The sequence below is a fragment of the Manis pentadactyla genome, chromosome 1 (assembly GCF_030020395.1).
Source record: "Manis pentadactyla isolate mManPen7 chromosome 1, mManPen7.hap1, whole genome shotgun sequence".
Taxonomy (NCBI): domain Eukaryota; kingdom Metazoa; phylum Chordata; class Mammalia; order Pholidota; family Manidae; genus Manis; species Manis pentadactyla.
The window spans coordinates 235,931,252-235,943,894 of NC_080019.1; the positions used below are offsets into that span (position 1 = coordinate 235,931,252).

At 61.6% G+C, this 12,643-nt stretch overlaps 1 protein-coding gene across 2 annotated transcripts; it reads left to right on the forward strand.

Moving 5' to 3' along the window:
- The first annotated feature begins 1,771 nt into the window (after positions 1-1,771).
- On the forward strand, positions 1,772-5,556 carry CCDC71 (coiled-coil domain containing 71). Of its 2 annotated transcripts, none has more exons than XM_036877635.2 (2): positions 1,772-1,869; positions 3,827-5,556. In XM_036877635.2, exon 2 carries the CDS (start codon positions 3,879-3,881, stop codon positions 5,301-5,303), a length of 1,425 nt encoding a protein of 474 aa, XP_036733530.2. In that variant the 5' UTR covers positions 1,772-1,869; positions 3,827-3,878; the 3' UTR covers positions 5,304-5,556. The 2 variants fall into 2 exon arrangements, with proteins under 2 accessions (XP_036733530.2, XP_057343841.1); XM_057487858.1 differs by lacking the exon at positions 1,772-1,869 and adding an exon at positions 3,480-3,591.
- Positions 5,557-12,643: the final 7,087 nt, after the last annotated feature.

Consider the following 12,643-nt stretch of genomic DNA (forward strand, 5'->3'; position numbering starts at 1 on the left):
GCTTGTTCTGATGACTACTGCCACAGAGTTCCATCCGGTAGATACTGGGTACCAAGAGGCAGAAGGATTAACCTCCCTTCAGGCAGCTATGTACCCATGTCCCTTACCCCAAGCCCTCCCATTTCCCCAATTCTAATGTCTGGAAAGAACATAGTCCGAGGATGAACCTGCCTTCCTGGTCCTCCATTTTGGACTGATCTTTGGCTGGACGTCATCAGAGAGAGATTCCCTTTCCAGGATTCATCTAGGCCCATGCCAACCCTGGAGGCTGGCTGTGCTTCTGCCTCTTCGTGGGAGTGGCTTCTGTTTACAAAGCCCTGGGCCCACCTGCACAAGGGAGCAAGCACTGCTGGCTTTGGAGAAGCTGCAGAAGAAAACTGGGGTAGAAGGAGGGGCTGGATTGGTTTTGAGAGTGAACAGCTAATCCTCACCCATGGATGGGGGGACAGAGATAGGGCTCACCTACAGCTGGGGACTGGATGTGCTAAAGTGAGACTTCCTGATTGCACCCCCTGAAACTCTGGTCCTGGGACACCACCCTTCCCTTCTCTCTCTCAGGATGAGGGGCTAGAAGCACTAAGCCCAGAAGGGTAGGAGGTTTGCATTTCCTGCTGGACACCTTGGCTGCACTTGAAGGGACTGAGGATTCACCATGAATGCTGAAGCCCTGGGAAGCTCTGGGGTACCAGGTGAGGCCTAGGATGGGGGTGGGGGTTTCTCTTTGGGGGTGTCCAGACCCCTCTGTATAGGCAGGTAAATGTAGAGGAGCCAGAGGATTCTGGGGTCACACGGGGAGGGAAGAGGGCTGTTAACTAGTTCCATGCACCCAGCCACTCTCCAGTGGCTGCCCACAGGCCTCTCTATTTGCCCTAGCAACCAAATTTGGCACCACTGGTTACAGCAGGGTTCAAGAGTTGTGGCCGTATTTCCGCCTTCTAGCCCAGGCTCTGACCCCAGTGCAAACACCTGTATCATCTTATCCATGAAACAGGGCTCCGTGTGGGCTCCCAACCTGGCCTTGGGGCCCCCGACCAAGAGGGGCCTTTGGTCAGAACGGTGATCATTCTGACCCCTGAGACTCCTAAGGTTAATTATGACCTGTGTCCTCTCATATGGTGCCGCTTGACAGTGCACCCTGGAGCCACCACCCCTCTGCTGGCCCCAGGGTACAGGTGGAAGGACTAGGCAAAAGGACTGGCCTTCTGGGCAGAGTTAAGGCTGGAGGCAGGACTTCCAGCCTCTGAGGGGTGCAGCTGGGCCACTGTGTGCACTCCCACTGCACACATGCGTGGGTTCCTAGGCAAGTACACTGAGGCCGGCACGGGTACTCCAGGACTCACAGACTGGACGTGCTGGCTGCGGCTTGTGTGTAGCCCTTGTACGCACCAGCCTTTCACGCCACATGCAGTGGGCCCTATTCTTGGGGATCCCCTGCAACACTCCCAGAAGCCTGGGACAGAGGCAGGTATGCGGGGGAGGAGGGGGGGGGGAATACCAGAAGGTGGCGCCCCCTCCCTGGTGTCGCAGCACCAGCAGGCCCCTGAGAGAGGGTGCCAGTGGGTCCCTCGCGCCAGTCCTGCCCGGGGCTGCTCCCGAGAGCTCCTCCGCCTCTCAGACTCTGTGCAGGCCCGGAAGAGTCCGGAGCGGTTCCCCCCCCCCGGCCACCTCCTCCAGGAAGCCTTCCCTGGTTGCCCACCTGCCCCTCCCAGACTTTGGGGGGAAACGGGATCATGGGGGGGTCAAGGGTCACGAGGGCGGGCCGGGGTCCCGGAAGCGGAAGCGCGGCCCACTTCCGGTGCGCAGCGGGCGGCCATGTTGGAGCAGCGGAGGCGGCGCAGAGGCGCGTCCTGGGTCCCCGCGGCGGCGCCGGTAGGTTGGGGCCACGGGCCTAGCCGCGCGGCGGAGGGACCGTCCGCGGGGCGGCAGGGCGGTGGGCCGGATGGCCGGCGCTTTCGGGACCCGCGCCCTCCGCCGGCCCGGCCGAGACCCCCCCGCCCCGCCCCCACCCCGCGCCCAACGACCCCACCCGCGCTGCGTGACCGGCTCGGGTTCGCACTGCCCGCCTCGTGCGTTTCGCTGCCCCCCAGGAGCCCTGCCCTCACCCGCGGCTCGGGCCCCGGGAGCCCCAGGCCACGGTGTGCCCGCGCCCCGGGTCCGCTTGGATGGGGCCTCTCCTGTCTCCCACCTCAGAACTTCTGGCCCGACCCCGGGGCGCGGGTGAAGGGGAGTGAGGGGCCGGGCTGCAGCCTTGTGTCCGTAGCCCCTTGGAAAGCCCAGAAGACCCCGCCCAAGGGCCCAGACCGACCGGGGCGGAAGAGCCCCCGGTTCCCCCCCAAAATGTGCCTGAGGTGAATAGGTCACTCCCTCCTGTACGGCTCACAGTCGCGGGAAGTACGTCCCCTGGGAAAAATGAAGTAAGGAAGTGGAGCCGTGTGCCAGGACTGCGCTTGGAAAAGGGCCTCTGGGGAGGGGAAGCGCCCGAGACTCCTGAGGATCCACGAAGGTTGCCGAACAAAAGAGCCCCAGGGCACTTCCTCCGGGGGATTCCGAAAACGTCCTCCGCCCCATTAGGGCGGCGGGGAGAAGCTGCACAGACGCGCCTCCTGGCCCCAGGGGCCGGTCTGGTCCCAGCTGATCTTTTAAAGGTCTTGACGGAGCTGGGCTGGTTCCTTGGGGGCCCTCAGGGCTGGGTTGAGCTTTGTATGCTGGTCCTGGCTGACAGCCTACAGCTTCTTCAGGGAAGCCGAGAGAGCTTGGGTGTTCACAGGCAGCTCCGCCTGCGCTGTACGGAGGTCTGAGGCCTTCCAGGCCCTGATTAGGGGAGCTCAAATCTCTGCAGTGACCCCCTTTTAACCATCCTGTTTGGAGCTTGTGGCTCCCATTGTCAGACTTTGGGCTCTTGGTCAGGCTGCTTGCTTCCCCACAGACACATACATCAGTAGTACCTGCTGCTACCTGTCATTTCAGTTTCCGTTGAAGGAGAGTGTGGCTCTTTCCCTAACGTTTGTCTCCATGACTCTAGTGCTGGGAATCAGACCACAGAGTGGCCTGTTTAGGGACTTTGAAAGCAGAACTTCTGATGGGCAGAGAGGTTCACATCTGAGCAACTGTAGGAACAAATGAGCGTGGGCATTGGGTGCAGGTCTGGTGTTCAAGACTCGTGTTCCCCTGCTTTCGCCTGTTTTGCCAGCTAGATCTCTGCCTTGACCAGACCCCCGTTGCATTTGAGCCATTGTATCAGCTGCCCCCCTTTCTGCTCCCATTTCCGCTCATCACTCACGTCCCAGCTGGGTGCTGCCTCTCTCAGGAACCCTTTCCTGGCCCATTGGCAAGCTGAGCTGGGTGCCTTCCAAGAACCTCGGTGGTGTCTCTGTCTTACCTTCTGTGCAGGGCTTCTTGAGGACAGAGAGGCTCACCTGTGTTCCAAGCATGGCGTCTACCACCCAGTGTGTTTCTCTGCCCCCAGGAGCCCTGCCCTCACCCGCGGCTCGGGCCCCGCGATTCTGGTCTCGGAGAATACAGAATCGATTTACAGGGGGCCAGCCAGGCTCAGATAGTTCCAGGAACCCAACAGCACGTTGAAGGGCTCTGGTGAGCTTGCGGGCATATATTCTGAAGAAACTGCCTCTGACCCATGCAGGTCCCCCACCCCCACCCTACCCCAGCCCTGTGGTAGGTCAGGAGACCAGCAGGAGCAGCTCACCTGGCCAGGCCCCTGTGTTTCTGGCTACCACCTTGGAGGTACAGGCCCTGACCGGCCTGCCGCCTGCCCTGGCCCCTAGCCCTGTGCCGTTCTTAACTTTGTTCTCTCCTTTTTGCTTTGGAGGTGCCGAGCCCTGGTCTGTGGATACCCAGGCAGACCTGCAGCGCCTAATGCCATGAGCGTGGTGGTGCAGCATGCGGAGGAGAAAGCTGTGCACTCCTGGTCGCGGATCTCCACAGCTGGGAAGAAGGCCCTGGAGGAGGCGCTGCTGGTGTTTAACCCCATGAGCCAGGATCTCAGTGCCACAGAGGCCCAACTTGTGGCCTTTCTGCAGGGCCTGCGCGATGATGGCTTCCAACCTACCATTCTGCGCAGCGGTGACGTCTACGGCTATAGTTCGTGCACAGCCAGTCCCCCAAGCCAGACGAAGCTGCAAGCTCGTGCCCCCACCGCACCTGCCACGTCACCTCTAGTCAGTGCTCCCCGAACTGCCATGCGGCTGCCTGCAGGCCGGGCCACACTCCTCCCAATGGCACTGTCTGGCAGGCTGACCAAAACAGCCACACCCGCCCTTGCCAAGCACGCCACAGCCAATCTGCTGCTGAGTTCACTGAAGCAGTCAAGTGCTGGCCGCGCCCGCAGCGGAACAGTGGGCTTCCCTGCCCACCTCTACCCAGGTGTCTACCCTGCCATGCGGCTCTCTGTCGTCCTTGAGGCCCTGGTTCCGCTCAAGACTCCTGTGCCCTGCTTGAGCCCCAAGCACAAGGCCCAGTCCCTGCAGTTCTCACCTGCAGACTCTCCCCTGAAGCTACGTAAAGGCCCAGGCAAGGGGCCACAGAAGCCCCCGCCCAGAGCTCCCAGAACAGCCACAAGCAAGGGCGCCAAATGTCTGACTCGCAGAGGTCCCAGGGCCAGACCCCAACAAGGCACTGGGCCCCAGGGCAACACCTACAGAGCCACTGGGTCCCTCGGCGGCCTGCAATTGAAATGTGGCTCTGTCAAGGGCACAAAAACAGCCCAGGCTAAGGTGTCTCGAACACAGGCCAGAGCTGCCAGGGCTCAGGCCAAGGGCAAGGCCGTGCGGGTCAGGGCCAAGGGCAAGGCCGTGGGGGTCAGGGCCAAGGGCAAGGCCGTGGGGGTCAGGGTCAAGGGCAAGGCCGTGCGGGTCAGGGTCAAGGGCAAGGTGGCTCAGGTCAAGGCCAAGGGCAAGGCTGTGCGGGTCAGGGCCAAGGGCAAGGCTGCCGGGGCCAGGGCCAAGGCGGCTCGGACCCAGCCGAGAGGCAGGGGCAGGCCAAAAGGCTCTGCCCAGGCCAGGACTGCGAGGAGGGGCCAGAAACACCACCCCGAGACCGCAGGGCAGAAGAGGAAAAGGGCTGAGGAGGCCAAGGATCTTCGTCCCCGGAAGAGAACACAGCTTGGTCCCCGGTCCCCCAAGGCACGGCTAGGGCCTGGAACAGCAAAGCTGCTCAAGTTCCGGGCCGTCAAGGTGGACAGGAGGTGCTCAGACGATGAGGTGCGGCAGCGCGCCCAGCGGATCCTCCACGTGGACCTGTCCCCTGTAATACGGCTCCAGCCGTTGCCGCTACGCTCGGCACCCTGAGTTCTTCATAGTTTCATAGTGATGTTTGGGGAAGCTGTGGCCCATGGCAACACTGCACAATGCCTGTGGATTCCACAGCCCCTAGGACTCTGGTGCCTCCAGGCCCCTGTGAGCCACTGCCCACCATTCAGAGACTAGGGTGTGGGGTGCTGTGGGTGGGCAGGACGGGTGTTCTCGTGCACGGCGCACTGTGACCTGTACTCCGCTACTTGTAGTCCACTGTTCATCTATCACGTTTTATACCTTTCCACTTTCCAGTCTCCTTCCCACCCACCACGGTCTTTTTTTTGCATGTGTGGCTGCTGTTAGGCCGGGTTGGCAGGTAGGGAAGAGTGGCCCCACGAGCAGGGCTGCCAGATGGTCCTGGGAACCTGGGGCAGGCCTTTGCTGGAAGTGGAAGGGTGACTCCCAGCCGTCTCTGGATGTGGAAGGGGCAGAACCTGAGCCGCTTCTCCTTGGGGCGGCCCTGGTGTCACCCAGGTAGACTCATGCAGACAGCAGGTGGCCCTGGGAGGGACCTTGCAACCGGCAGGATTTCTGGCCGGCAGAGCGTTTTGTGGCGCTGCTTTGCAGGGGCAGTGCAGACAGCCTGGCCTTGTCCTCACCCTGTTCTGCTGCAACCCAGGGCTGGGCCTCCGTTGGCCGAAGTACCTCTGCCTCTCCTGCCCCTTGCAGGGGACAGTGACCAGCTCTGGCCTTGGGTGACAGGCCAGAGTGCCCTCTGACCACATTTTCTCCCTGGAAGGGTGAGTCCTGCATTGGCTCTGCCAGCAGAGTTCCCATGGTTGCCCAGCTCCCCCAGCAGTGCCGTTTGCCTGGGTTCCAAGGGCCCCGCATAGCCCCATGTGTTTCAGACATGAGTGGCTCTTCTGCTCTGGAGAAGGGCCTGAGCTGTGGGCTTGAACAAAGCTAGCTCCCTGCCCGTTTGCCAGTCCTGGTCGCCCAGCCACAAGGCAGTGGCTGGGCTGATGGGGAGAGGACACATCCCCAGAGGTTCCTGGAGACGCCCTTCAAGGCTAGGAGTGGGGGCTTCATTTGAATGAAAATACGGTCTTTTCTCTGGCTTAGCCTGAACCTTGGCCCCATTAGCGCTCGCCGAGGACTTGCAGAGAAGCTCTGTGTGCCTCCCTCCACCTGCTTCTGGTGGCTGCCATTAATACCCTTCCACTGAGTGCGGCCTCCTGTAGTTCCCCCGGTGCCGCAGACCCCCTCCCTCTGTGGCCTCACACTCTGCATGCTCCCTGCTTCTGGTATCCCTGTTGACCAGCCACGTGAGTGTAGTGAATGACCTGAGGACCACACTGAACCCCTCCAGGGCGCCCCACCTGGAGTCTGCCCTTCATCATATCCCAGATCCTGCTACCCAGGATCACCAGCTGGGCAAGGCCCTTTCCTTTCCTTTCTGCTGCAGTCACCCTTGGGTGAGAGGTTGTCTCTTTCCCTGGGAGCCATCCAGTGGGAAAGAGAAATCTCCAGGCCTCTCTGGGGGGTTGCCTTTAGGATCCCTGCTCAGACCCTATCCTCCCAGTCCAGGCTCCGAACAAGTGCTTAGCGGGTGCCAGACGTGCTTCCCCACTCGCTGCTCTAGTGGCAGCTGCTGTCCCCACCAGCAGCCAGATCATGGTGGGGTCCAGAGCCTTGGGGCCTCCAGCCCTGAGCCCTAGTGCATTTTCACTTCCGTACATACGGGTGCAGGACCAGGCTCCGGGGATGGTGTCTTTGGGTTTTGGCAGGTCCTGGGCTTTGAAGGTTCAGGTCATTGCTGGGGGCTGGAGAGAGAGCCTGGCTGTGAGGTTTTGGCGTGGGGGGCTGACCATGCACTCCCTGTCCAGCTCACATCCTGGGGTGCTCCCCCAGGACTCTTGAGAAGAGCTGCTTTTGTGACTCGAATGGGGAGGCCATGGCATTGAGGACATGGTCTTCCGCGGCGGTCGCAGTGACCAGCAGGGAGTGAGGGTAGGGGTGCTGGTGTTCCCGTATGTGCAGCTCAGGTCTGGGCCCTGCCTGATCGTTCTGGCCAGCCCTCGGTGGTCACGGGTGTTGAGAACGTCCCTGACCCCATATGCCCCTGTCGCTGCACCACGTAGGCCCACCTGTGACCCCCCATCTCCACTGCTCAGTTCGTCACCCTGGCCTCGTTTGGTGCCCTGCAGCAGAGTTGTTAAAGGACAAGGGAGACACTTGACCGTAACCCAGCAGGGCAGCCAGGAGCCAGGCAAGGAGAGTACTGGGGCAGCCAGACAAACCTAAAAACCCTGGGTTTTTCTCCACACTCCCCACGTACCTTGAATGTGGCTGTTAGCAGCCGCTCAGCCTGGCCCGTCGAATTCAAGGGACCTTGAGGGGTAGGTGGCTGGGGGTCGGGGCAGATTCGTCCTGCCTTCTGCCACCTTACAGCTGTGAGCTGTGCCCTCTTTTCAGGTCCTGAGCCTCCCCCTACCCTGCGGGATTTGGGGCCTGCGTGTGCTGCCGGTGTCAGGACACTACTGGGGTGCTTGAAGCAGGTGCAGAGCGGAGGGGCATTCCCGCGACCCGCCAGCAAGGGCAGCCCCAGTGGAGGGGCCTCTCAGTGTGCAGGGGCTGCTCTGTTTCCTCCAGGAACTCAGAAATACCCAGGGAAGCCGCTGTAGGGAAGCGGTGGGGGCGGGGCCAGGTGGGGCTAAGCCCTCAGAGAGGACGCACAGAGGGGCCCTTCCTAACACCCCCTGCCAGACCCTCACTAGCTGAGCCCTGCTGGAACTGGAGAGCCCCTGGCGCCCTCCGTGGCCCTGGGCGTGCCCTCCCACTCTCCGGCTGCTAGGAGGTGAGGCTGGCAAGTGCCCCCTGTCCTGCCCCGCTCAGTCCCCCTGCCCTGCCCCTCTCCACACAGTCTGTACCTGTCACCACAGGGCTCCATCTCACTCAGCTGTGACCCCCACACATGGGCTTGACTGTGCAGACTGGGCATTTCAGGGCTGAAGTGTCAGGCCTGTGCCCATGGCTTCCCACACCGCACACCCTGCCTGGCTGGGGCCAACATCAGGCTCTGCTCCAGCTGCACCTGGAAATGGTGGCCCAGGATGGGGCCACCAGGTGATGCCTGGCTGGGGTGCTGGGGGCCCTGGTGGTCATCGGGCAGCCCTGGAAGAGGTACTCCAGGGACCCATACGCTCCTGGAATCTCCTGTACCCACTGCAGAGGCCCTACAGCAACTTATGGCGTGGACAGCCGGACTCAGGCAAGGGGTCTTGGGTCAGTAGGGAGGAGGTCTCCAGCTAGCTTCCCAAGGTCAAGGATTCAGAGGGTCACACATGGGCCTGTCTGATCCTGGGTCTGGGGATCACGTGGGTTTTCCTGAGTGGGGAATAATGGAGCAGAGGAATCCTCTCTGGCCAGGCTGATGCTCTGTCTTCCTATGGGAGGATAGTGACTGCGTTGGCCCGGACAACGTGGGCCACAGGACCGGCTGTGGCAGAAGGAGAGCTGTGGGTTACGCAGCAGTGTGAGTGCCTGGAGGAATTATCCCAGGAGCTAGACCGTCAAGGGCTTGGCCTGACCCCAACGCGAGGCCAGATGGCCAGTGGGTGGGCAGTGGGTGAAGTTAGGGGCTGCTGGGCGGTGAGGAAGGGGCTAGGTGCCCCTGCTTATGAATCTGGGGGACCCAAGAGGGTGGTTGGCCCCGCCCCAGCCAGTGAGGCTCTGAGCCCCACTCTGTCTCTCCCACCCCTGCAGATGCTGACGCCGGACCTCCTCAGCCACCCTGCTTTCCCCGGGGGCCACAGTTGGAGAACCCCATAGAATCCTGGGACAGGCCCTAGAGGCCCCGCTGGTGGATGGAGCAGCCGCTGTCGGGGATGGGCCAGCCCCTGGGCACAGCTGTATGGGAGCTGGGCCTGAAAGGGCAGGTCGGCAGGTCCAGATGCTACACCTGCTGCTGCAGAGACTCCGTCACAGCTGGAGGGGCAGGTGGCAGTTCTGTGCTCTGCTGCAGGGGACGTGAGTGCAGGGCAGTAGGGTTTGGGGTATGCATTCCTCGCTGGGTCTCCAGTCTCAGTGGCAGGAATATAGGCCTCCAGAGTCCAGAGCTGGCCTGTGTTCCTGTGCCCTGCAGTGCTCCCTCTTGCCCTGGGGCCCTGCCCTCAGCCCTCTGCCTGGTGGGCTCCGGTTGCCTCCTGTAACTCCCCCAAGGCCTGGAACAGCCATGGAGCAGCATCAGCAGCGGTTTAGAGCCTCGGGGGCCATGGGCGGGAGCTGTAGGGGCTCACGTGGGATCACGGCTTCGCCACGGGGTTGCAGGAGACACATTCCACATCTGACCCACCCTCACCAGCTGCAGCAAATCCAGGCCATAGCAAGCTCCATGTGAATCCAAGCCCAGAAGACGTGGCATCATGGAGGCCCTGGGGTGTGGCAACCACAGCCCATGTGCAGATTGTGTAGCACACCCTCTCGGGTACATGTCTGCTTGTGTCCATGGCCGAGGGCAGGGAAGGTGGCACCAGGATACTGCCATGGTCCTCTTTCCAGAAGGAGGAATATGCAGTAGGGCTGGCCAGAGGCAGGTGGGAGCCTGGTGTGCTGGTCAGTGCCTAACAACTGGCTGGGGTTGGGGGCCTGATTTCTAGTGCTTGTCAGTGTCCATAGTTACTCACATGGTGTGAGCAAGTAAACCAGATTCCTACCATTTAACAACAGGTTCACAAGGTCCTCAAAGTGTAACAATTGGTGTTTGGAGGCCTCCGACGCAGCTACGTGCCCCTTGCGGTCATATCAGAGGTAGGGTCAGCGAGAGTTTAGAGCCCAGGTTTGTTGCGGCAGGGATCAGAGTTCACGTCCAAGGTCCCTATGCTGACCCCCACCGACAAAGGTGCAGATGCAAGGGGAGTGGAGCGGTGGCGTGGCAGGCCGGCCGTGGGGTGGCAGCCTAGGAGGGAAGGGATGTCCCGCTCGTCAGCCGCCTCTTCAGGGAGGGCTCAGCCGGGGCGCAGGATCGGGCAGGGGCTTCTGGCTGAGGCTGGAAACTCCTGCAGGGGCTGCAGAGCAAGGGCTGCAGGCAGCACCCCGGGGAACAACCTGCGGGAAATGATTCCAGCACACCCCTCTACCCCCTCACACCTCTTGTCCAGGGGCTGCTGGGGTCCCCATACCCCCAAGATCTCTGACCTGCTCTGATGCCATAATGCTGCCTAATACCCTGACCATGTGAACACCCTACTTAGTGGCTGCCCTGCTGTGACCTCCCTGTGATCCCCAGACCTTTGACTCAGGTGGCGTGGCACATGGCCCAGGTGACACTGGGTGAATGTGACCCCAGTCCTGAGGCATCTGTTCAGTGCAGCTGTGACTCTCAGGGCCCATCTGGCCCTGCATTAGCAGCAAGTCCAGGAGACCCAGGAGCCAGCAGCATTTGCCATGGATGTGGCTGGGGGGCCAGGGCAAGGTCAGATGCCGGCAGTGGACACTGGTGTCTCGAGGACCCCTGGAACAGTATGAAATGGGCTTTAGGCTGGGACTGGTCTATCTTGGGCTGAGACTGGGTCTCATTTCTAAAGCCCCCCTGCCTCCAGAAATCTTGGGCAGCAGTATTTGGGGCAGTAGGATCCAGGAGGGGTGGGGTTTCAGGTCATCCTGCTCTGGGAGCTGCAGGTGGCCCAGGGAGGTGTGACATGGTTGCAGGAGGACACATACAGCCTGGTGGCCATGGCGCTGGATGCAGAGAGCAGGCACAGTGGAGCCGCTGGAGCCGCCTGGAGGGCGTGTAGCCGGACCACGGGGTTGAGTCAGGGTCAGATTCCGAGGGTTGGTGTCAGAGCAGGGCTGGTGTGGGAGGGTCAAAGCTGGGCCCAGGTCAGGTCTAGATTCATGTAGGGATCAGGGCTGGGTCAAAATTAAGAATGGGGTCAAATGTTGATTAGGGTTAGAACTCATTTAGGGCTGGGGTCAGAGTCAGGGTCAAGACAGGTATGAGGGCCAGAGGTCATAACCTGGCTCAGATGACCTGTTCCCCAGGGTTGGAATGCCACCTGGCACAGAACAAGCAGGCACGGGACCAGAAAGTGGGCTGCCTGGGAGCCCTGGAGCGGCTTGAGCCCGGAAGCCTCCGGCTCAAGGTGCATGTCCCCTGCTGACCACTGTCTCTGGACACCAGGAACAGGGCCCCAGACTCCCTTGTGCCTCAGAGTGACCCAGGAAACATCTGACCTTGAGAGACCAGAGACTGAGTGCCCTCTGACCCTGGGTGACCCCCATTTGACCTCATGCTGTCCTCCAGTGCTGCTCTGACCTTGAGAAACCAGAGATCATGTACAACCCTAAGGCCCAAGTGATGCTCCTGACAGATCCTTCTCTTCAAGAGCCACTGGCATCCCTGAGCACCCCAGGTTGACCACATGACCCCCAGGTGACCGGAGTACCCTATGCCAGATAACTGAGTAATTCCTGGCAACCCTGAAAGTCCAGCAGGTTGACTGCGCCTGCCCAGGCTCGCTCTCCTAGGAAGCCTGGGGAGTCCCTGGAAGAACCCCCAGCCTCTTCCCCTGGGCCCGCAGTTCTGGGAACTCTCCACCCGGCCACAAACAAGGTGGGCACAGCTGTGGCAGCTCAGAGCAGCCTGCTGCCCTGCAGACCCTCACCGGACAGCCGAGGTCCCAGGGGCCTGGGTGGGGCATTGCTCAGCAGCCAGCATTCCAAGCCTGGTTCTGGCACTCCCGGCAGGCCAGAAGGTCTGGGGCGGATGAATGGCCATGAAACCTGGATTCGCTCACTTCTCCAGTCTGCCCTGGGCACCCAGCCCAGCGCCCACACCAGGAAGCTGAGCTGGTACGTCCAGTGTCCGCTTGCCGCAGTGGCAGGGAGGTTGGAGAGCCCCTGGAGCCTTTCTCCATCTCCCTGACCCTCATCTCGCCCAGTCCCTCGGGCCGCACTGTCCCAAAGCTTCCCACATCCCTGAGTACATGCCCTCCCGCCTCCCCTCGAATGCTGGAGCCCTGGGACTGAACAGCCTGGTGACGGTGGCTTCCACAGCACCTGGGGCTCTGGGGACAAAGACTAGCTTCCACGACCAATTGAGGTCTCCAAGGTCAGACCCCTCTCCTTCGTTCATGCCATGCCCCTCACTGGGTAGCCCCACTAACTGGTGGCCTGAAGCCCCTTGACCCTGGCTCTGCCCGGGTCTGGGTGTGAGTGACAAGAAGGGTCTGCTTGTGAGGATCCGGAATGAGGGCCGTTCCCAAGCAGGCGGGGGAGGAGACCTCCGGGCAGCGCTGCGCTCCTGCCCGAGAGCCGATCCGCCCCACGCTTTCCTTCCTGCCTTGCCTCCCAACTTCGCTCCAAGTCGCCAGACTCTGTGCTGGTGGGGGGAC